The following is a 24607-nucleotide window of genomic DNA, read 5'->3' on the forward strand; positions in this document are numbered from 1 at the left end:
AGCATTGTGTAATGATCCAGCTATGCTTAAATTAGCCACTCCTTTGATAAGATGGAGTGGTACAAGCAGCAGGTTAATTTCTCCCAGGATCCACAATGGCTGTGTCAACCACCAATCTGTCAAAGTCACGGCTGGTGAACACACATAGGTTGACACACAACAACAACACACACACCAAATAGCACCTACACTAACCAGCCCACGCACACATCAAAGCTAACTCTGCCTGTTGGCAACTAACCACACCACACCTTCCTGTCCCTAACAACGTGGTCAGCACAGAGAGACAGAATCTGAAATACAGATTAAACAGGAAAGGGTCATGATGTCATGAATGGACAGATTCTGCAGTAAGTATGCTCCTTAAAATATAGTTCACAGCTGCAGCCACAATAGTCCACCTCAGAGCCATATATTTACAAATATCACAATCTAAGTAAGATGTCCAAGCCTCGTAAGGCTTATTAATTGAGGTTGTAAACATGGAGATAAATAATTTATATGCTTGTAAATAATAATGGGCCAGACTATTGTGCTTATGCAACGGAGAACTATGAATTTAGCTCCTGCACCGCAGCACAAGTGAATGAAACTGGATGGACATAATGGAAGCTCTAGATCAGGTAGTCCCAAACTGGGGTACGCAATGCCGTCAGGGGTACGCCAAATAAAAATGTGATTCACATTTTTTTTTTACATTTTCAAACAGTACATTTCTATTTTCCGACAGGGCTATACATTTGTGCTGCCAAAAAAGAAAATTAAACCATCTAGCGTTCAGCGAAATAACAAAACAATGTCAAATTGTCACGATCGTCGTAACGTTGAAGAGAGGGGGACCAAAGCGCAGCGTGGTTTGAATACATCTTCTATTTTTAATGAAGACGAAAACGAAGAACACTTGACAAAATAATACAAAACAATAAACGACGAACGTGAAGCTAATCAAAACAATGTGCTAACATGCAACATAGACARAGACAATAACCKACGAAATACCCAATGAATATGGCTGCCTAAATATGGCTCCCAATRAGAGACAATGATCAACAGCTGCCTCTAATTGAGAACCAATCTAGGCAGCCATAGACATACAAACACCTATACTAGACACTGCCCCATAAACATACAAAAAACCCTAACAATACAAAACACATACATCCCCCATGGTCACACCCTGACCTAACTAAAATAATGATAGAAACAAAGATAACTAAGGCCAGGGCGTGACAGTACCCCCCCCCCCCCCCCCCCCAAAGGTGCGGACTCCGGCCGCAAAACCTGACACAGAAGGGGAGGGTCCGGGTGGGCCTTCTACGGCGGCGGCTTGGGGTGCGGGATGTGGACAACCCCACTCCACCATAGTCAATACCCGCTTTGGTGGCGCCTCAGAGTGAGGACCTTACAGCGAGTCGCGACTGAAGACATCCTAGAGGGCGCCACTGATGGAGGGGCAGCTCCGGACTGAGGGGCAGCCTCGGACTGAGGGGCAGCTCCGGACTGAGGGGCAAGCTCCGGACTGGAGGGCGGCTCCGGACTGGAGGCGGCTCTGGCGGCTCCTGCTCTGGTGGCGGCTCTGGCGGCCTCTGACTGGCGCGGCTCTGGCGGCTCCTGACTGGCGGGCGGCTCTGTGGCGGCTCCTGACAGACGGGCGGCTCTGACGGCTCCGGACAGACGGGCGGCTCTGACGGCGCTGGGCAGACAGGCGGCGCAGGCGGCGCTGGGCAGACGGACAGCTCAGACGGCGCTGGGCAGACGGCAGACTCTGGCCTGCTGAGGCGCACAGTAGGCCTGGTGCGTGGTGCCGGAACTGGTGGTACCGGGCTAAGGACACGCACCTCAAGGCTAGTGCGGGGAGCAGGAACAGGGCGTACAGGGCGCTGGAGACGCACAGGAGGCTTGGTGCATGGTGACGGAACTGGTGGTACCGGGTTGGGGACACGCACCTCAAGGCTAGTGCGGGGAGGAGGAACAGGGCGTACAGGGCGCTGGAGACGCACAGGAGGCTTGGTGCGTGGTGCTGGAACTGGTGGTACCGGGTTGGGGACACGTACCTCAAGGCTAGTGCGGGGAGGAGGAACAGGGCGTACTGGACTCTGGAGACGCACAGGAAGCTTGGTGTTGGCACTGGTGGTACTGTGCTGGTGCGAGGGGCTGCCACAGGCGCACTGGTGCGTGGAGAAGGCACCGGATAGACGGGACCGTGGAGGCGCACTACAGGTCTCGAGCACCGAGCCTGCCCAACCCTACCAGGCTGAATACTCCCCGTGGCCATGCCAGTGCGGCGAGGTGGAATCATCCGTACTGGGCTATGAACACGTATGGGAGACACCATACGTAGGGCTGGTGCCATATACCCCAGCCCAAGGAGACGCACTGGTGACCAGATGCGTAGAGACGGTTTCATGGCACCTGGCTCGATGCCCACCCTAGCCCGGCCGATACGAGGTGCTAGAATGTACCGCACCGGGCTATGCACACGCACCGGGGACACCGTGCGCATCTCTGCATAACACGGTGCCCGGTCGTTCTCTCTCCACGGTAAGCACGGGGAGTTGGCTCATGTCTCCTACCTGGCTTAACACCACTCCCCGTGTGCCCCCCCCCCAAGAAATTTTTGGGGCTGCCTCTCTGGCTTCCAGCCGCGCTTTCGTGCAGCCTCCTCATACCACCGCCTCTCCGCTTTCGCTGCCTCCAGCTCAGCTTTGGGGCGGCGATACTCACCAGCCTGTTTCCATGGTCCCTTTCCGTCCAGTATTTCCTCCCATGTCCAGAAATCCTGACCTCGCTGTCTCTCCTGCTCCTGCCCGTTACCACGCTGCTTGGTCCTTGGTTGGTGGGTTATTCTGTCACGATCGTCGTAACGTTGAAGAGAGGAGGACCAAAGCGCAGCGTGGTTTGAATACATCTTCTATTTTTAATGAAGACGAAAACGAAGAACACTTGACAAAATAATACAAAACAATAAACGAGAACGTGAAGCTAATCAAAACAATGTGCTAACATGCAACATAGACATAGACAATAACCCACGAAATACCCAATGAATATGGCTGCCTAAATATGGCTCCCAATTAGAGACAATGATCAACAGCTGCCTCTAATTGAGAACCAATCTAGGCAGCCATAGACATACAAACACACCTATACTAGACACTGCCCCATAAACATACAAAAACCCCTAGACAATACAAAACACATACATCCCCATGTCACACCCTGACCTAACTAAAATAATAAAGAAAACAAAGAATACTAAGGCCAGGGCGTGACACAATACAGGTAGCCTAGTCAAATAATTAACATCCATTCACATTAACCGTACTCTCTTGCAGGAAACCTTCGCTCTTGCAACAGACATTAGAAACGAAACATTTTAATTTGAAAAATAAGGCCACTGGAGTTTTTTGAGCGAAGAATACAGATGACTTTTCGAGTAGTAACACATGTAATAAAAGCAACAGATACCAATTAATAAGAAGGGCTAGAAGCATTCTATATGGTGAGCTACGAGTGGCTAGGACAGGCAAGCCCCCATACTATTGTGAAGGACTTAATTCTTCTGCTGACGCAGATATGGCTGGACAATGCTGGGGGAAAAGGCCCAACTAAACTATACAGACATTGTCTTCATCAAACAACAGACGTGTGTTTCACAACGCATCAGTGACATGGCAGGAGATGTTTTGAAACAATTACTGCTTCGCATACAAGCCAGTGAATTATATGCGTTACAGCTGGATGCGTCAACAGACGTGGCGGGCCTGGCACAGCTCCTGGTATATGTTCAATCAGATGCTCAACAGTTGCACCATCCCAGAGCCCAACTCAAAATTGGGAGATTAGATATACCCCCTTCCCCTGAAACACCCACATGTGTTCCCCCGTTGGGACCATATTCCCAAGCATCTCAGTGCAGTCAGACCTTTGATGATGATTTTGTGCCACCAGGGCCACAATAATATGCCCCCTCTCTGAATGTCAGAGTGTGATCCCCTTCCCATGGGTTACTGCAGCTAGTGTTGCCAGCACTGCCACTGCCTGGGTGGGGGCACCCCACCGGAATCTTCACCGGCTAGGTACAAGGTCGTCAAGGTTCTCGTTAGCAGCTTTGAGAATTTCCTTGTATATTATGCTCACCCATTAGGGGGCTCTGGCTTTGTAGGACCAACCCTGCCAGGTTGGTGTGTAGGGTTGTGGACCGGAAAATCTATTTTCCTTGAAGATAGGATACAGAACTTTGAGCGGTTCTGCAATTTCCTTCGGGATCCGATCAATCATGCCTATTTTTGTGCCAGCAAGTCTTTTACCCAGGCTTTTAACCATTATTTTATCTTTAAAGAAAACACATTTGGCAATGATTGGGCATTCATACCTCTGTCTGAAACGATGCACACGTTCGAGTTGGATTTTGTCAACAGCTTTGCGTGGGATCTGAAGCGCTGTAAGGAGGAACTCCCTAACTACACATTCAGGAACTTCTCCTTCTTTCTCCTGGATACCTGTAAGTACCAGATTTTCTCTCATGGATCTAGTCTGTATGTCAAGTAAGGCTTCTCTCAGAACAATGTTTTCCTTTTTAAGTTCATTAGCATCGGTTTCAATCTTATTGACTGTCCCTTTCAGCTTGTTTGTATCTTTCTCCAATGTCGCAGCATTTTACTCACTCATCTCGAGGCTTGCCTTCAACTCTTTTATATAATTACTGACTAGTTCAAGTATGCGCAGTTTGACATTTACTGATTTTAACAGATCGATTTCAACCTTTACCATTAAATCGTCTGTGTCTGTAGAAGAGTCACGTTCTCGTTTTGAGATTGGTTCCCCTGTTTCACTCTCCGTCATGTTTGGGTGTTGCTTGTTTTCGTAATGTTTGTAGATACATTTCTCAAGTCTTATGATTTGTTTTGTGTTGATATCCAGATTGAAGGTTATTACCCACCAGTTTGTGAAGTGCTAATATTTAGTCTAGCTTACCGATATGGTTTTTATCTTGAGGTGAGCTACACTGCTGTGTTCAGTCCGCCATTTTGATTGAGTCAAGAAACACGAGCAATGGACATTAGACCAGTGGAAATCTGATGAGTCCAAATGTAAGATTTTTTGTTCCAACCGCCGTGTCTCTGTGAGATGCAGAGTAGGTGAACGGATGATCTCCGCATGTGTGGTTCCCACCATTGAAGCATGGAGGAGGAGGTGTGATGGGGTGGGGGTGCTTTGCTGGTGACACTGTTGGTGATTTATTTAGAACCAGCATGGCTACCACAGCATTCTGCAGTGATATGCCATCCCTTCTGGTTTGCGCTTAGTGGGACTATCATTTGTTTTTCAACAGGACAATGACCTAAAACAAACCTCCAGGCTCTGTAAGGGCTATTTGACCAAGGAGAGTGATGGAGTTCTGCATCACCTGACCTCTACCCAATTGAGATGGTTTGGGATGAGTTGGACCGCAGAGTGAAGAAAAAGCGCTCAGTGTATGTGGGAACTCCTTCAAGACATTTCAGGTGACTACCTCATGAAGCTGGTTGAGAGAATGCCAAGAGTGTGCAAAGCTGTCATCAAGGCAAAGGGTGGCTACTTTGAAGAATTTCAAAAATAAAATATATTTTGATTTGTTTAACACTTTTTTGGTTACTACATGATTCCATATGTGTTATTTCATAGTTTTGATGTCTTCACTATTATTCTACAATGAGGAAAGTTGTAAAAAAAAATTAAAAAAAACTTAAATGAGTAGGCGTGTCCAAACTTTTGACTGTTTATGTTGAAAAAAATTGTACCGAATGTCCAAGAGGCTAATACTCCCTTAGGGGCAGTAAACACAGAGTTAATACCAGGCTGAGTGCTGGTTCTCTCTAGGGGCAATGTTTCTCTCTCTTCCCCCCATCTCAGGTATCCAAGTGGGGGGAACAATATGGGGGGCTAGCTTGGCTAAATTTAGGACCTGGAGGATCACATTTTGACATTGGAATAAGTGGAATGATGAGACCACTCTTGGGAATGGAGCTTTTTTTAGCTTGTGTTTTCTCCCCCGCTTGGCATTCTCCCCTCGATTAGTCCTTGTGTGTGTGTGACTGTGTGTTTACGTGTAAGTTTTCTTGTAAACTGTGAGTTGCGTGTTGAGGGTGAGGACGTTTGTGGATGTTTTGCATGCACAAACTGGAATGTCTACCAATATAGACCCTGAGCCATGACTCCTGTCTTCCTGGAGCTGTTGTTGGCCACACAAACATACACACACGTTAAGAATGCCACATCAGCTGTTGTGTTCCTGGTGTGTGTCCAAGTCTCCACTCCCTCAAACCCAGTCTGACAGGTGTGATGCTCCATGTCTGTGTGTTCTCATACATTATCTCATACATCAGCAGCAATATCACTCCTGGTATCATTGGGTTGGTATGTTGTTCTGATGTTGGGCCTGTTGACTTGATGTTCTAGGCCAGGTATTCCCAAACTGTGATTACGTGCAATGGTGTTGGGGGTATGCCAAATAATAATATATATTTCTTTCACATTTTCAAACAGTCTGAGTTTTTTTTCTCTCGCCTGAGTAGCCTCGTTTCACTGCCAAAAATAAAATTAAACCATCTAGTGTTCAGCGAAATAACAACACAATGTCAAATACAGGTAGCCTAATCAGATATTTAACATCCAATCACATTAACCGTCACTCTCTCGTGGGAATTCCACTAACGGTCCGTATGTAACCTAGCTGCTGCTCATTTCGTTTGCTCTAAAATTGATAAATGATCAAAATAAAAAAAAGTCTGCATCCATAGAGACACATACCAGCTCTACACCTGCACCTGTTGACGACACAAGTTGTTCTGCTTCCACGAGCACATCCAATGCTAGCATCAGTAATTCTACATTTGTTGTTTGCCCATTTAGCATGGACAGTAACAGTCGCAGATGCAGCCGAAGAGCTACTGCCCCGTTACCCTGGAAAGCACCGAACAACAGACAGGGATGTTGGACCATCGAAGAGGCTCAAAAATGATGAGAACTACATTGATTTGGGGTTCACTTATATTGGGAGTAGTGCCTTTCCTCAGCCACAGTGTGTCATATGTGCAAAAGTACCATCTCACAACTCGGTGAAACCACTCTTGCGAAGACATTTAAACATGACAATTTGAAAAATAAGCCACAGGAGTTTTTGGAGCAAGAATAAAGACGACTTTCGAGTAATAACACATGTATAAAAGCAACAGATACCATTAATAAGAAGCCTTATATGGTGAGCTACCAAGTGGCTAGGACAGGCAAGCCCCATACTATTGTGGAGGACTTCATTCTTCCGGCTGCCGCGGATATGGCTCGGACAATGCTGGGGGAAAAGGCCAAAAAAACTGTACAGACAATGACTTCATCAAACAACACTGTTTCTCGACGCATCAGTGACATGGCAGGAGATGTTTTGGAACAATTACTGCTTCGCATACAAGCCAGTGAATTATATGCATTACAGCTGGATGAGTCAACAGACGTGGCGGGCCTGGCACAGCTCCTGGTATATGTCCGTTACTTTTATGGGGGGTCAATTTAGGAAGACATCCTCTTCTGCAAACCACTGGAAACCAGGACAACAGAAGAGGATATTTTTTGGACAGCTTTGTGACATCAAATGTACATTTGTGGTCAAGATGTGTTGGTATCTGTACTGATGGCGACAAAAGCCATGACGGGGAGACAAAGTGGAGTGGTAACGCGTGCAAGCAGTTGCTCCCGACGCCACTTGGGTACACTGCAGCATTCACTGAGAGGCTCTTGCTGCCAAAGGAATGCCTGACAGCTTGAAAGACGTTTTGGACACTACAGTGAAAATGGTTAACTTTGTTAAAGCAAGGCCCCTGAACTCTTGTGTATTTTCTGCACTATGCAATGATATGGGCAGCGACCATGTACCACTTTTACAACGTACAGAAGTGCGCTGGTTATCAAGAGGCAAAGTATTGACACGTTAATAATTTTACTTGTCTGACCGCTTGCATGATGACTTTGTTTTCACCACAAACGACATCACCCAAGCAACTTTCAATATTGGCAGATTCAGACAAAAATCTGTGGCCAATGACAGCAGCATAATAATTTAGTTTGAGGCTTCAGGCTAGTATTGAGAGGTTGAGATGACCTAAATAGTTTATTGTCTCAGATTACAGTTGACTCCAAAGTTGGCTCAGTTGTCATGACAACCATAAAAGGAACTATATGGTTGTCTTAGCTTGACCTTTGAGCCCTAGCTCATTGTTGTAGTATTGGCTTTACAGAATTGTCTGCCAGTGCAGTAATATAATGTATCTTGGTATTTTAACTTATTTCAATGCAAGATTAAAGATTAAGATTCAAATAAGATTGTAATTCTTGGGGCCTCACTAGTGGCACTGCATCGCAGCGTTGCGGTGTCACTACAGCCTGGGGTTCAATCCCGGCCGTGACCGGGAGTAACCGGCCGTGACCGGGAGTTGGGGCGTTGGAAAATTGACCGGTTGGGCTTTCCTCGGGCTCATTGCGCTCTAGCGACTCCTTGTGGCAGGAGCTCCTGCAGGCTGATATCGGTTGTCCGTTGAACAGTGTTTCCTCCGACACATTGATGCAGCTGGCTTCTGGGATAAGTGACTGGGGGTTAAGAAGCATGGCTTGGCTAATCATGTTTCGGAGGACTCAACCTTCTCCTCTCCTGAGCCCGTTGGGGAGTTGCAGAAATGAAACAAGATGGTAATCATGAAATTGGGGAGAAAAAAGGGGTAAAAAATATTGTAATTTTTTGCAGTGTGCCCTTAGCCATGATGTAGTGATGTTCAGTTCTAGACTTTAAGAGTTTTTATCTACAGAGTTCAAGAGTTATTAGTGGTCAGGTCACATGGTCAGGGAAAACCTACTTACCAATGATGGTCACGTGGTCAGGTAAAACATCCCTAGCAATGATGTAGTTCAGTTCTAGAGTTTTTATTTAGAGAGTTCATGTCACTTGGTCAGCAAAAACTTGCTCTCACAACAATGTAATGTAACGTTGAATGCAGAAAAATGCACTACAGTCTCTCTGATTTGTTAAGAAAATAACGCTCTAGATTGTCTTGAGTCAGGCTTTACCAGCTGACCCTGGAAATCAGCTGATTAGCTCGTAGTCTGTGAACCTACACCTTCAGAATACGTCATATTACTTCCCAAATCTACAGGCTAAAGGGGCTTTCTAGCTTATAGGATGGATACGACTGTACCAACAGCATTGTTCTAGTAATTTACAGTCATGAACCCACTGTATAGTAGGATGTTAGAAATGTGCATGCTTACACAGCTCATTTTACAGTGTTGGTAGAAATTGCCAGAGTCAGATAATTTTTACTTCCTCCCTAATGGTTGGGGTTGTAGAGGGTAGAGTAATCTGATCCTAGATCTGTGGTTAAGGGCAAATTCTACCTTGCAGCTTAAATATGCAGTATTTAGCTCCGCTTTTGTCTTAATTTGAGACCTTTCGGCTTCCTTTCTGTGTCTATGAGAGACACAGACTGTATTTCTGGTCCAAAGTCACTCTGCTGATGGCCTTTCGATTTGGTAAATTATTGATACAAATTATTGACATGGGGAGATTACTTCACAGCCCAAAAACAGAACTTTACACAGGCTTCTGAATGAGGTAGAGTACAATCATCTTCGGCTCCTGGGGAATTTAAATCACCAGACAATTAGCTAGAGGAGTGGCAATGTGGCACGATAGCGTTTGATTTTGCGACACTCTGCAACTGTTGATCGAGCAAACTGTCTGATTTACAGGGTGGAGTTCCTTTTTGTCAGATTGACAGCTGGATATGAACGTTTATTTTACCTAAACATAAAATCAAGCTGAATAGGAATGCTGCACAAGTATGTGATCAACATGTATCTATTCATTAGAAATGTTCATGACAGTATTAAAACCCCTTGAGATGCACCATCTCATATTCAAGGATTTTAAAATGTTTTTTTTATGACATTTCAGCTTGCCCTTGGTAGGCGTAAAGAAACAACATTTGTTTGTTTTACCTTCACAAGGACACGTCTGTAACTGTCACATTTCCTCAGTAAAGCAGAAGAAAAAGAGCTCTCTGTTTGAATTTAGGATGTGTCTGTGACAACAGTATTGATGTGCTTTCATCCCTTACTGTACTGCTCAAACTATCCGTCCTCTGCGCAGCCATATTTGAACTGTGAAGAGATTGTGAAACGGAACGAGGAGCGATAATGGTGAACGGCCAATAAAGTCCTCTCCCCTCCATGGTTACGGCCCTGGCTGTAAACGGCGACGGGGCAACACAGCTCAAAGGCTATATTTGTGCTCCCTGGCTGGAGAGAGAAATGCCAGCCCAACCATTTGCCCACCCACTTGTTCTTTTACCCGACAAGAGTGGCTGTAGTGTCTCATAAGCGTGACACAATCCCTCTCTCAATATTTGTGTGTGTGTGTGATGCCTCCAATAAACCAATATTTGACATCTGAGCTCAGCTGAGACTGATCCTAGACATTTTTCCTCTAGAGCTTTTTTCATTTTTTTATAACCCACCTTTCATTTTTCATGACACCTGATTTATGCTTAGTGACAAGGTGTTATGTGTACGTATATAGGTGAGGTATTTATTGATGCTGAACGCAGAGTAGGATTATTCCATGCCCTGGCTGAATCAATCAATCACGCAGAAGAACTGATGATCTTAATTTTCCCAGGTATGCTGATGACTGTGCGTTGGTATTTTTATTTTTGAAGGGTGTACTATCGGTACAACGTGGTGTGGTGTTTAGGTATGTGTGTTCAGTGTGTGTCGTTTTTAGTGTTGAGGCATCACTCATCAGGACTCGCAGACCTACCCATCCTATTGTGTGTGATGGCCTTGTCTCGCCCAGCAGGGCTTGGCATGGGTGGGGTGGACCAATGGGTCATTGGCATCTTGCAGGTGTGTCCTTGTGGGTGGTGTTCCATTATGTACAGGTCGTTCGTTTGGCACGGAGCAATAGCAAGTGCAAGATCCTTTTATTGTTGAGTGTGTGTGCGTGTGTGTGTGATTAGTGTTTGTGTGTGCGATTAGTGCGCATTGTATTTTTGTTATTAGCGTGCATGTATGTGTATGTTTGAGATTAGCCTGAATGTGTATCTGAGTCAGAAATCCACCTGCAATTAAAAGGGAATTAAGTCACAATAAACGAGTGTCCTTAAGAAACACAGTGAATAGCTAACAAAGTGGCACTGTAGTTATCCATGATCTAATTGAGCCTCTCAAAACAGTCACATACAAAACAGTAATATACAGTACGCGTTTCTGATAGATCAGCTCTTAAACGTATTACTCCCATAGCCGTCAGCCTAGCAGATTTACAACGTGTGCCTGTATTGTCCTCTGACATACACCTTACCAGTACAGGTAGGGCCTCCGTCAGAAGGCTCCAGTTTCTGTTTCTGCCTCAGGGACGGTACCGCACAAGAATGTACTGTCTGACTTCCTCTTCTGTTCACATTGGCGGTCGAACCAGGAAGGATGTGACAGGCTCGCGGTTGTTTGGTTCGTTGCTCGACCTATCCCGGAATTTGGAGGTTTGGTCCACCCCACCCATTGTGTAACCAAGCAGAGGTTGCAACATTTGACTCACAGGAGGGCGCTAGGTCCATGTCGATGAGTTATTGTCAAATATTTCTGATATTTCTGATTCAGCAAGGTTGTAAGTTAAGTCACAAAGTGGGAGCAATCAGTTAATCATCTGACATTACATATTGTATGACCTCATTTCCTTGCCTCTAAAAAAAGCTATAGTTGAATATTTTAGTTGAGTTGAGTTTCAAGGAAAGACAATTATACTCTCCCCATCTTTCTTTATAAACAAGACAGTAATATGGATTCTCTTTTATTTCAAATGTTAGCTGGCTCACTCGTTGACACTGCTTTGTGAAAGAGCCATGTGATGATGTTGTTAGACAATTGGTTATCGTGTGTACTGAGTGCACAAAATCTTAAGAATACCTTCCTAATATTGAGTTGCACCACCACCCTTTGTCCACAGCACAGCCTCAATTCATCGGGGGCATGAGCTCTAGAAGGTGTTGACTCCAATGCTTCCCACAGTTGTGTCAAGTTGGTTTGATGTCCTTTGGATGGTGGACCATTCTTGATACACATGGGAAATGGTTGAGTTTGAAAAATCCAGCAGCGTTGCAGTTCTTGACACAAACTGTTGCGCCTGGCACCTACTATTATGCCAGGTTCAAAGGCACTCAAATAGTTTGTCATGCCCGTTCACCCTCTGAATGGCACACATACACTATCTATGTCTCAAGGCTTAAAAATCCGTATTTAACCTGTCATTCTCCCCTTCAACTACACTGATTGAAGTGGATATAACAAGTGGCATCAATAAGGGATCATAGCTTTCACATGGATTCCCCTAGTCAGTCTGTGTCATGGAAATAGCAGGTGTTCTTAATGTTTTATAAAATCAGGACATAGGGGAGAGTGGGGTAAGTTGAGCCAAAGGGGTAAGTTGAGCCATCCTTGTTTCTAGGAAACCATACACAAAATTAATAATTTGACCAAATATTTAGGAAAATGTCATCATTTCATTGAGTCTCTGGCATAAGAAACCACATGGAAAAAGTGGTAAGCAACCAAAAAAATGATTTTCACAAAGTCTAATTCATTTAATGTGTTAGAGGTTTCATGATGCTTGTATCTAAATCAAAGTAGATCATTTTAAGATTGTTCTATACATCAGTTGGGGTCTCTATAAGCCTCAATATGAGGTCATAACCTAGCATGAAAGTGCATCCCTGTAGCTGTGTGGGCTAATATAGTCAAAATGTTTGTCTTGGGGTAAGTTGAGCCAATGGTTGAGCCAATGCCAAGTTGAGCAAATTGAAGTGTTTTCTTCTCAGGGGGGGATATGAGGTAACAAGGGCTGGGAATTGGCCTAAATGGATAGTGTTAAATTGAAACGTTTCTTACAGACAAAATATGGAAAGCATACGCATAACCATGGTAGCAATTAAAAGGGAACTGTTTGTTAAGACAAAAAAAAAGCTTTTTCTAGTGAGAGGTCAAACTGGTGTGTCCAAGTGGCCACACACCTCTCCACAGTGTACACTGTTCCTAAGTCATTTTAATGCACGTTTATGACTCAAAGAAGAGTCATCAACCATAAGGTGCTTTTTTTCTAGCTCTCCTAGCTGTGCCGTTGAGGAACTACAGCAAGCACGCTGTAGTCTGGACCACAGCCATAACACAATTACTGTTATTGTTTACTAAATCCCAAAACAGTCCATTATAAATCTCAATCTGGGTCAGATAGGCTCCATTTGAAGCTTTTTCTATTGCCAATATGACTAGCTAAATCGTAAAATACGATGTTAGGCTTTAACAGAGCAATTCAGAAAATCCAATCACAATTTTGGTGAATGTAGTGAACATTTTGGACTCACAGGTGTTGGACAGAATGGCTGTCAGTCAAAACCCATACAAAGCTGTGAAGCAGAGACCCAGAGATCTGACGTTACGTATAGCATGTTACTGTGCGCCACTGCATTCCAATTTAGGCACTTATCAGCGTCCAAATCTGCCATTTTCAACCTGTAAACGAGTACGAGTATAAAGGGCTACAGCATGTACACTATATACTGTATACAAAAGTATGTGGACACCCCTTCAAATTAGTGGATTTGGCTATTTCAGCCACACCCGCTGCTGACAGGTGTATAAAACTGAGCACACAGCCTTGCAATCGCCATAGACAAGCATTGGCAGTAGAATGGCCTTACTAAAGAGCTCAGCGACTTTCAACATGGCACCGTCATAGGATGCCACCTTTCCAACAAGTCAGTTTGTCAGATTTCTGCCCTGCTAGAGCTGCCCCGGTCAACTGTAAGTGCTGTTATTGTGAAGTGAAAACGTCTAGGAGCAACAACAGCTCTGCTGCGAAATGGTAGGCCACACAAGCTCAAAGAACGGGACTGCCAAGTGCTGAAGCGAGTAGAGCATAAAATTGTCTGTCCTCGGTTTCAACACTCACTACCGAGTTCCAAACTGTCTCTGGAAGCAACGTCAGCACAAGAACTGTTCATCAGCAGCTTCATGATAAGCCTTAAATTAATGATCTTCTCTCTATGAATACTGTCTGGAGTGTGTTCAAAACATTTGGAACATTCTAAACTATTATATACATAGAATTTCTATCTGAGACATTCTGAACATTTCAGTAATGAGTCAGGTGGCGATGTACTCGTGTGGCACTGCGGCTGCGTTGATTTCAACCCTCATAACTCGTGTCACTATTCTCAGCTTATGCCCTGTCCACCTGAGCGTCTTTCCCGGACGTCTATTTCCTGTGTTTCAGGTGTGCAAAATCCACTTGTCATTTAAATTTCACTGGATTGATTGCTTTCATTTACTCTTGCAACTCTTTCATATTCTTGCCTGTGTCTGTCGTTTTTTTCCCGTTAACATTACGACCAAGGAAATGTTTGTTTTGACCTGTCAAACATACCCCAGTAATGGCTGAATTAAGCTCAATGGAATACGCCTTTCCGTTGCATCTATAAGAACGCTAAAGATTAGTCTGGGATTTAAAGGCATCGTCCTGACACTTATATCACAAGAAAGAGAAGACAGATGGGTGTAATTATCTATGTAATACAGTTGAAATGTTTACAAATAACATGCGCCGAGAAGAGAAAGGAACTTCCGAAAATGAACACTCTGATTATAGTGATATTATGTGTGATTCGCAAACAGACATTGTAAAGTATGTATAGATACTATAGGTGTTATATAGAGCCAACCGTGTTCATTTTTAATCCGATGGTATCCTGCTATTATTAAGCCTTTATTTTGACAGGGAAGCCATACTGAGACTAGGGTCTCTTAGATGAGCCCTGCGTAAATACATCAAACATACAGTACCAGTCAAACGTTTGGATACGCCTACTCATTCCAGGGTTTTTCTTTACATGTACTGTTTTCTCTATTGTAGAATAACAGTGAAGACCTAACTATGAAATAACACATATGGAATCATGTAGTAACCAAAAAAGTGTAAAACAAATCAAAATATATTGTATATTTGAGATTCTTCAAAGTAGCCACCTTGATGACAGCATTGTGCACCGTTGGCATATAGATTAATTAAACAAACGTTACAATAGTTCACTGTGATAATTCAGTGACAATTCTTTGTGCACCACAGAGTGAAAAATAAATCAATACATAATATTAAATAAGGTTATCCAAGCAATAAATATAACCCTAGAGCAGTAAAAATAATTAAAATATATAATTTGTATACACTACCGTTTAAAAGTGCCGGGCCACTTATAAATGTCCTTGTTCTTTAAAGAAAAGCACATTGTTTGTACATTAAAATAACAAATTGATCAGAAATACAGCGTAGACATTGTTAATGTTGTAAATGACTATTGTAGCTGGAAACGGCTGATTTTTTATGGAATATCTACATAGGCATACAGAGGCCCATTATCAGCAACCATCACTCCTGTGTTCCATTGGCACATTGTGCTAGCTAAATCCAAGTTTATAATTTTAAAAGGCTAATTGATCATTAGAAAACCATTTTGCAATTATGTTAGCACAGCTGAAAATTGTTGTTCTGATTAAAGAAGCAATAAAACTGGCCTTCTTTAGACTAATTTAGTATCTGGAGCGTAAGCATTTGTGGGTTCGATTACAGGCTCAAAATGGCCAGAAACAAATAACTTTCTTCCGAAACTCGTCAGTCTATTCTTGTTATGAGAAATGAAGGCTATTCCGTGCGAGAAGTTGCCAAGAAACTGAAGATCTCTTACAACGCTGTTTACTACTCCCTTCACAGAACAATGCAAACTGGCTCTAACCAGAATAGAAAGAGGAGTGAGAGGCCCCGGTGCACAACTGAGCAAGAGGACAAGTACATTAGAGTGTCTAGTTTGAGAAACAGACGCCTCACAAGTCCTCAACTGGCAGCTTCATTAAATAGTACCCGCAAAACACCAGTCTCAACAACGTCAACGGCGAAGAGGCGACTCCGGGATCCTTTCCTTCCCAGGTCTTCTCCCAGCCTCTTTTATATAAGTCCCATATCTCAGCTGAATCCCAATCCCACAGGAATTTCATTCAACATAATCGTTTTGAAGGTGACTGAACTATGATGACTAGTTAGGTATACGTTTTAGTATGAGAGTGAATAAATGTTCTATATCTACAGGATGAAACTAGGCGGCATAATGCCTCAGTTTCAATGACGACACGAGTCACAATGCCTGGTGCTGTTGATAGCTCTCTCTCAGCTGATCCGGTGGTGAGGCGTCAGTACAGGCCCGAGGGGCACAGAGAATATGTTTTTATCCCATGTTCTCCTAACAAGGCCTACATCCATTACCACCCCTCATAAATTAGCATTAGGTAACCAGGCCTGTGATAGTTTGGCCTGAACCCTCCACCCCCACCCCTCCAGTCCTCGCAGTAACCATAAATGTTAAGAAGAATGTAGACTTTGCTCCAGGCCACACCAGGGAGAGAAAGTGAAATGTTGTATTGGCCCCATAAATCCGGGAGACGTGGAATAGGTGAATGCCTGGTTTAATTTTCACTTTAGTTCACAGGTTTGTTGGGGTGTAAGGATCGCTTGCATTTGAAATGATGCAGGTCCTTGAGAGCCAGCCGTGGTGATATCACATACTGTGGTGTTGTGTCAAACCCATGTTGACTTCATTAGCTAGCTTGTTTTCGTCAACCATATTGGTGGCATTTAAAGAGGTAGGTCACCCCAAAAATCTAAATTTGCCAGTGGTCATATACCAAATAAAGTTGAAAGATCATCATACCAAATAAAGTTGAAAGATCATCTAAAAAGTAATATTGGGATAACAACACCAATAATTTAACCTCAAACTGAATTGAACCTTTCTCATACCTATATGTTTTTTGTTGTTGTCGCTTTTCATGCTAAACCGAAGCAGTAGTAGAATTCCGACCATTTTGATAGAAAGTCAGATGGTCGTCGTCGCAGCAGCTCAGTTGTCAGAACGGAATGTTCACCCCCAGTATACTCAGCAAGTGCTCCAAGCCGCACCAGCCCCATTGCATGCTGGCTTAAAGCAAGGGCCACGGGACACCACACACACGCTCAGTGTGGTGTGAGTATTCTATTACCGTCGTGTGACGGGAGGAATGCGAAGCACGGAGAATGGTTGTATACAGTATATCCCTCTGTCACTGTGTTTATCACGTTAGTGCTACTTTACAGCACTATTGGTCCCCTGTAGAAGCACACGTGATATACGTAAAAACTACTGTCCTCTTCACAGGTGACATATGGAGACTAATTGGAGGCAGAGTGTAAGTTCAGGAAGGTTAGAATGTGCTTTGTTTTTCGGTGTAGTTTGGTTGCACTTGCAAAGTGACCCATCGATACTCAATACTTCTACTACTAGCGTGACTTACGGACATTTGGGAGTCAGTATACACAAGAACCAAAAATATGACTGAACTTCTGGAAATGCATCAGTGGAATGTTTTGGGTTTGTATATCTCTGACAGTCTGTGAATCTACGTATATATGCAGGATGTGTGTTACTGTATTTGGGAGGTTTAAATTCATATAAATCAATAGGCCTGTGTCAGGACCTCATTCTTTTCTTACCTCTGCTTTTTACCCTTCAAAGTCCAATTATTTCTATGGCTGTGTGGTATTTAGTGACTGTCGTAAATAACCAAAGCAAATATGGACAAAACGCTGATGTCACGCCCTGGCCATAGAGAGGCTTTTATTCTCTATTTTGGTTAGGCCAGGGTGTGACTAGGGTGGGCATTCTAGTTTCTTTATTTCTATGTTTTCTATTTCTTTGTGTTTGGCCGGGTGTGGTTCTCAATCAGAGGCAGCTGTCTATCGTTGTCTCTGATTTAGAACCATACTTAGGTAGCCCTTTTTTCCACCTGTCTTTGTGGGAAGTTAACTTTGTTTGATGGCACATAGCCTTAAGCGTCACGGTTTGTTTTGGTATTGTTTATTGTTTTTGTTGGCGACATCTACTATTAAAAGTATGTACGCTTACCACGCTGCACCTTGGTACTCTTCTTACGACAGCCGTGACAGCTGAACCACCTATGCACACACAGGAAGGTTCTCAAGTCAGACGTGAGAAAAAGTTTATGAGAACATACAGTTCTAAAAGAGACTGATACAAACAATGTACTTAATTAAGCCAGTTTTATTTCCAACTATGTATGCATGCATCTTCTTTGATAACAATACATTATCAATAAAGCCATGACCACCCAAAACATACTCACATAGAAGATTGTTCTGGAATCAACCTTGTTCGATTTTAAAACATACACTTCTTATTAAAGAGATCAGAAAACATCTATTTGATATAACCCATTTAGTCAATGAAGCCATGTATTATTGCCAAATACAATGCCTTCAAAAAATGTTCAGACCCCTTGACCTTTTCCACAATTTGTTACGTTACAGCTGTATTCTAAAATGGATCAAATTAAATTAAAATCCTCAGCAATCTACACACAATACCCCACAATACCCCACAAGTTTCTAGAAATGTTTGCAAATTTATAAAACATAAAAAACAGAAATACCATATTTACATTAAGACCCTTTGCTATGAGACTCGAAATTGAGCTCAGGTGCATTCTGTTTCCATTGATCATCCTTGAGATGTTTCTACAACTTGGTTGGAACTTGAAATTCAATTGATTGGACATGATTTGGAAAGACACACACCGGTTTATATGTCCCACAGTTGACAGTGCATGTCAGAGCTAAAACCAAGCCATGAGGTCGAAGGAATTGTATGTAGACCGCCGAGATATGATTGTGTCAAAGCATAGATCTGGGGAAGGGTACCACATTTTTTTGCAGCATTGAAGGTCCCCAAGAACACAGTGACCTCCATCATTCTTAAATGGAAGAAGTTTGGAACCACCAAGACACTTCCTAGAGTTGGCCGCCCGGCCAAACAAAGCAATTGGGGGAGAAGGGCCTTGGTCAGGGAGGTGACCAAGAACCCGCTGGTCACTCTGACAGAGCTCTAGAGTTCCTCTGTGGAGATTGGAGAACCTTCGAGAAGGACAACCATCTATGCAGCACTCCACCAATCAGGCCTTTATGGTAGAGTGGCCCGACGTAAGCCACTCCTCAGTAAAAGGCATGTGACAGCTCGCTTGGACTGACCATGAGAAACAAGATTTTCTGGTCTGATGAAACCAAGATTCAACTCTTTGGCCTAAATGTCAAGTGTCACGTCTGGAGGAAACTTGGCACCATCCCTACTGTGAATCATGCTGTGGGGATGTTTTTCAGCGGCAGGGACTGGGAGACGAGTCAGGAGTGAGGGAAAGACGAACGGAACAAAGTACAGAGAGATCCTTGATGAAAACCTGCTCCAGAGCGCTCAGGACCTCAGGCTGGGCCGAAGGTTCACCTTCCAACAGGACAACGACCCAAAGCACACTGCCAAGACAACTCAGGAGTGGCTTCGGGACAAGTCTCTGAATGTCCTTGAATGGCCCAGCCAGAGTCCGGACTTGAAACCGATCGAACATCTCTGGAGAGACCTGAAAATAGCTGTGCAGTGACGCTCTCCATCCAACCTAACAGAGATTGAGAGGATCTGCAGAGAAAAATGGGAGAAACTCCCCAAATACATGTGTGCCAAGCTGGAAGCGTCATACCCAAGAAGACTCAAGTCTTTAATCTCTGCCAAAGATGCTTCAACAAAGTACTGAGTAAAAGGTCTGAATAGTTATGTAAATGTAATATTTCTGTGTTCTGAAATTAGCAGACATTTCTAAAAAGCTGTTTTTGCTTTGTCATTATGGGGTATTGTGTGTAGATTGATGAGGGGGGAAAAATGCATTTTAATCAATGTTAGAATAATGCTGTAACCTAACAAAATGTGGAAAAAGTCTAGAGGTCAGAAAACTTCCCGAAGGCACTGTATGTATTTGTGTGAGTCTGTGTGCATATGGCTATTGACACAAATTGTATGTGTGCTTAGCGTGTCCATTTGTGTGCTTGTGTGTGTGTCCTCCACTCCATCCCAGCCACAGCCTTTGTCTTGTTCTGTTGTTGTGTAAGGGGGGGCAGGGGTGATTCGAGGGCTGGCAGTCGCATGGATTGTACTCTCTCTTTCCAGCTCTTTCAGTGGGGGAAGCGCATAGACCTAAACACACTACTCTTTTATTGTCATTTTAGCAGGCTGTGAGTGATAACCCACACAAACACTCCCACATACACTTCTCTCACACACACACCTATCAAGAGACCAACAGGGGACTGAAACATGTGAGTGGAAATGTTTTTATTTTACTTGGGAAGGTTTGAGGAGATGGCGGAGATTGGCTTTGCCCACTACTGTAGAATCCAATGGAACAGTAGGGTGATTGTAGGGTTTTGTGCTTACAGTATGTCTTTATCCATCCTATTGCTACATTCCAATCTACTGTATACAGTATGTAGTCATTTTTTAACCATCAGACCGCGTCAATAGAAGCCCGACAATGTGCATTAGAAGTGATTTCCATAATAGCATACCCAGATCACTTTCTGGGGCAACAAGTAGCTTAGGCTAGGGGGTGGCAGGTAGCCTAGTGGTTAAGAGTGTTGGAGCAGTAACCAAAAGGTTGCTGGTTCATATCCCTGAGCCAGCAAAGTGGAAAAAACTGCCGTTCTGCCCTATAGCAAGGTAAGCTCCCCAGGCGTAGATGATGTCGAATAAGGCAGCCCCCTGTACCTTAGGTTAAATGTGGAAGACACATTTTGGTTAAATGCATTCAGTTGTGCAACTGACGAAGTATCCGCTTTAGTCTAAAGACTCTTGAGCAATATTTTTGCAGGGAAGGCCTGTAATATGCTCTGTAGTTAGTATTACCCTGTGCTGCCTATACAACGTGTAATTACCATGTAATATGCAGAAAACTGAACATAAAGGGGAACTACCATCAAAGAGCGGGAGACCGACAAAAACGTACTAAATGGAGTAAAAGCATCCATGCAAATAGCACTTGAGTTCTGTGATATCTGTAGTGCTCATGGAATGACATTATTGAGAGCTACATTACTTTTCTAGAACATGATTCAAAGACCTAAATGTTTACAAGAGGTATAGGTCAGGTCAGTGCACACAAACAAATAGCGATATATCAGACGGTTCTGGATGAGGCAGGAAAGCAAAGAGCTGGACACTAGTGGCCACAGGAGCCACAGAGGCCAGTATAACCTGAGGACAACTATGTATGGGCATTACAATTCAGAAACCATCCTAACAGTCCATACTATATGTAGGCTACTTAGTGTTCTGCTAGAATGTACTGTAAGTGTGTCCTTATCAATATATAACTATGTCCTACTGTTTTCCACTGTTTACCTGGGTTCAAACAGGATTTGTTTTCATTCAAATAATTTAGCCACACTTGATTGAGGGTGCCTGGCATATAACCAATTGTCCCACAAGTGCAAACCTGCAAACCCTGCCCATCTGGCACTCCTCAAACACTCAAAGTATTTGAAAGAAAACAAGTACTATTTGAACCCAGGTCTGCTTGTTTATTCTCTTTAAAAGCTGTTCTAGTAGAAGAACAGTAGAAAAAATTCTGTCAAAAAGCATCAGCACCCACCCAGTTGCTGTATTTAGAGACATTGGCATTGCTCCTGTAAAGTATGTATGCATACATTATAATCATGATTTTTGTAATAACTCATGTCCTCTTTCTCCCAGGTGCTGATCTCCATATACTGGCTGGGTAGGAAGGCACAAAGCGAAACTTTCTATAATAGACCTAACCTAAACCTCAAGGCCTTCGAACGACTACTGGGCATAGCAGCAATATCCAAGGTAAATATATAACCTTACTGTACATACTGTATGCTGTGCTAGGCTAGGTTAACATTTTATTCTTCTATAGTTATTCACTCTATTATACTCTATATAACCCATTCTTTTTTATGTTTGCCCCTTTCAGTAATTATATTTCTATGTATACGGTATTAGCAGCCTGGTCCCAGATTTGTTTGTACTGTCTTGCCAATGTGTTTAACCACAGGACTGTGCACGACGAAAACAGGCTACGGTAGTAGCAGTATTCAAAGTTAAGCTGCCTCACTGTACTTCAGTGGGCTAGTTAAGTTTGGGGTCCACATTCCATTTTAATTTGGTCAATTCAGGAGGTGAATTGAAATTGCAATTCACGAATGGAAAGGTGTCTTTTAGTTTCAGTTATGATTTTTCAACACTTTAATTTGAATTTCACTTCATGAAACTGAATTGAATTGGAATGGACCTCAACCCTGACGTACCTGTACATTGTAATTCAAACTATAGTTTTTGTGTTATGTGTGCTACCTTGTAATGGTTTGAGTAATCAGCTTAGCTACAGTAGGAATCAAATCGTATGAATGAAATCCTCTTTTACACTCACAGCCCATCACATCTCTACATCCTTCCTGGTATTTTAGCTATGTGTTGAGGAAGCCAGCCCATTGGCCGAGGGGCTGCAGCATCAGAATACTTGACAGTCTGTACTAAAACCATAGCAAAGTTAAGTCATAACTGATCCAATCTCCTGACGCAGCTATTTTAATCTTGTTTACTTCAGAAACCCATAGGTCACTTGGTACATGCATAAAAGTGTGTTTCGGTGTGTGTGTGTGTCTTTCTTTGCACATGCGTGTTTGTGTGTGTCGTGACATTGCTGAGTTTTACAGTTTGGGTGGTTTGCAGTCAGATTTACCAAGCACAGTCAAGCCCTACGATTACACTCAATACCATGGGATTTTAAACGATTAAAAACAGGCAAAAGTGATGATCAGTTAAAGTGATTTAGTTACAACATGTCCCATGCGTTTATCTGTTCCAGTCCGAGGTCAGTGAAGCGATGTTAAGCCAAGCTCAGTAGGGAATAGCGTAGAATAGCATTGTTTAGCCCTGGATTCAAAGTCAATTATTGATCTGACATTGTCTGTGTCCAATATGGCACCCTATTTCCTGCATATTGCACTACATTTGACCAGGGCCCGTAGGGATGTGTTCAAAAGTATTACATTATGTAGGGAAATGGGTGCCAGTTGAGAACAGAGGCAGTTATTGTTTCATAGAGAACGGCTGACAAGTTGTTGCTTGTTGGGAAGCAGGCTTTGTTAGAGAGACTCCAGGCCATTTTTTATATTTTTTATTTAACATTTATTTAACTCGGCAAGTCCATAGAATAAATTCTTATTTACAATCACAGCCTACCAAGAGGCAAACGGCCTCCTGTGGGGACGCGGGCTGGGATGAAAAAGAAAGTAGGACAAAACACACATCATGACAAGAGAGACACCACAACACTACATAAAGAGATACCTAAGACAACAATACAACATGATAACACAACATGGTAGCAACACAACATGACAACTACACAACATGGTAGCAACACAACGTGGTACTAACATTAGTAGGCACAGACAACAGTACGAAGGGAAAAAAGGTAGAGACAACAATACATCACGCGAAGCAGCCACAAGTGTCAGTAAGAGTGTCCATGATTAAGTCTTTGAATGTGTAGATGGATATAAAACTGTCCAGTTTGAGGGCTTACGCTATGCCAGTCTTTAGACTGTTAACAGTTATCATGGTTGTCACCGTCACACAACGCATGGGTAACTGGGTTGTGCTTGTATGAGGCATAGTGGAAAACACTCTGAAGTATGTGTGTGGGGGAGGTGTGTGTGTGTGAGTTGTCATGTACCCAGTGAGGATAACCCTAAAGAGCTAAATGACTAAGAGACACATCACTCTGTCTTCAAATAAAAATCTAATAAAATGTTATTAGTCACAAACACATATTTAGCATATTTAGCTGTTATTGCGGGTGTAGCGAAATGCTTGTTCCTAGCGCCAACAGTGCATTAGTATCTAACAATTCACAACAATACAAACAAATCTAGACGTAAAAGAATGGAATTAAGAAATATATAAATATTAGATTGAGCAATGTCGGAGTGGCATTGACTAAAATACAGTAGAATAGAATACAGTATCAATCAATCAATAAATCAAATGTATTTATTAAGCCCTTACATCAGCTGATGTCACAAAGTGCTGTACAGAAACCCAGCCTAAAACCCCAAACAGCAAGCAATGCAAGTGTAGAAGCACAGTGGCTAGGAAAAACTCCCTAGAAAGGCTGGAACCTAGGAAGAAACTTAGAGAGGAACCAGGCCATGAGGGGTGGCCAGTCTTCTTCTGGCTCTGCTGGGTGGAGATTATAACAGAACATGGCAAAGATGTTCACAGATGACCAACAGGGTCAAATAATAATAATAACAGTGGTTGTAGAGGGTGCAACAGGTCAGCACCTCAGGAGTAAATGTCAGTTGGCTTTTCATAGCCAATCAGTATATGTATATCAGTATATGAGATGAGTATGAGATGAGATGAGTAAAGCAGTATGTAAACATTATTAAAGTGACTAGTGTTCCATTATTAAAATGGCCAGCGATTCCAAGTCTATGTACATTGCCTTCAGAAAGACTCTTCCTAGAGCTGGCCGTCTCGGCCAAACTGAGCAATCGGGGGAGAACAGCCTTGGTCAG

General features: G+C 43.2%; 1 protein-coding gene across 1 annotated transcript in view; it reads left to right on the plus strand.

Annotated features, from left to right (window-relative positions):
* Positions 1-24607, plus strand: part of LOC111973076 (LIM domain only protein 7) — a 121032-nt gene that overhangs the window by 24752 nt on the left and 71673 nt on the right. The window contains exon 4 of the mRNA XM_070449280.1: positions 21750-21866. Coding sequence (XP_070305381.1) covers positions 21750-21866 — 117 coding nt within the window. The remainder of the gene's footprint in view (positions 1-21749; positions 21867-24607) is intronic.

This window comes from Salvelinus sp. IW2-2015, linkage group LG2, assembly GCF_002910315.2.
Source record: "Salvelinus sp. IW2-2015 linkage group LG2, ASM291031v2, whole genome shotgun sequence".
Classification (NCBI taxonomy): Eukaryota; Metazoa; Chordata; class Actinopteri; order Salmoniformes; family Salmonidae; genus Salvelinus; species Salvelinus sp. IW2-2015.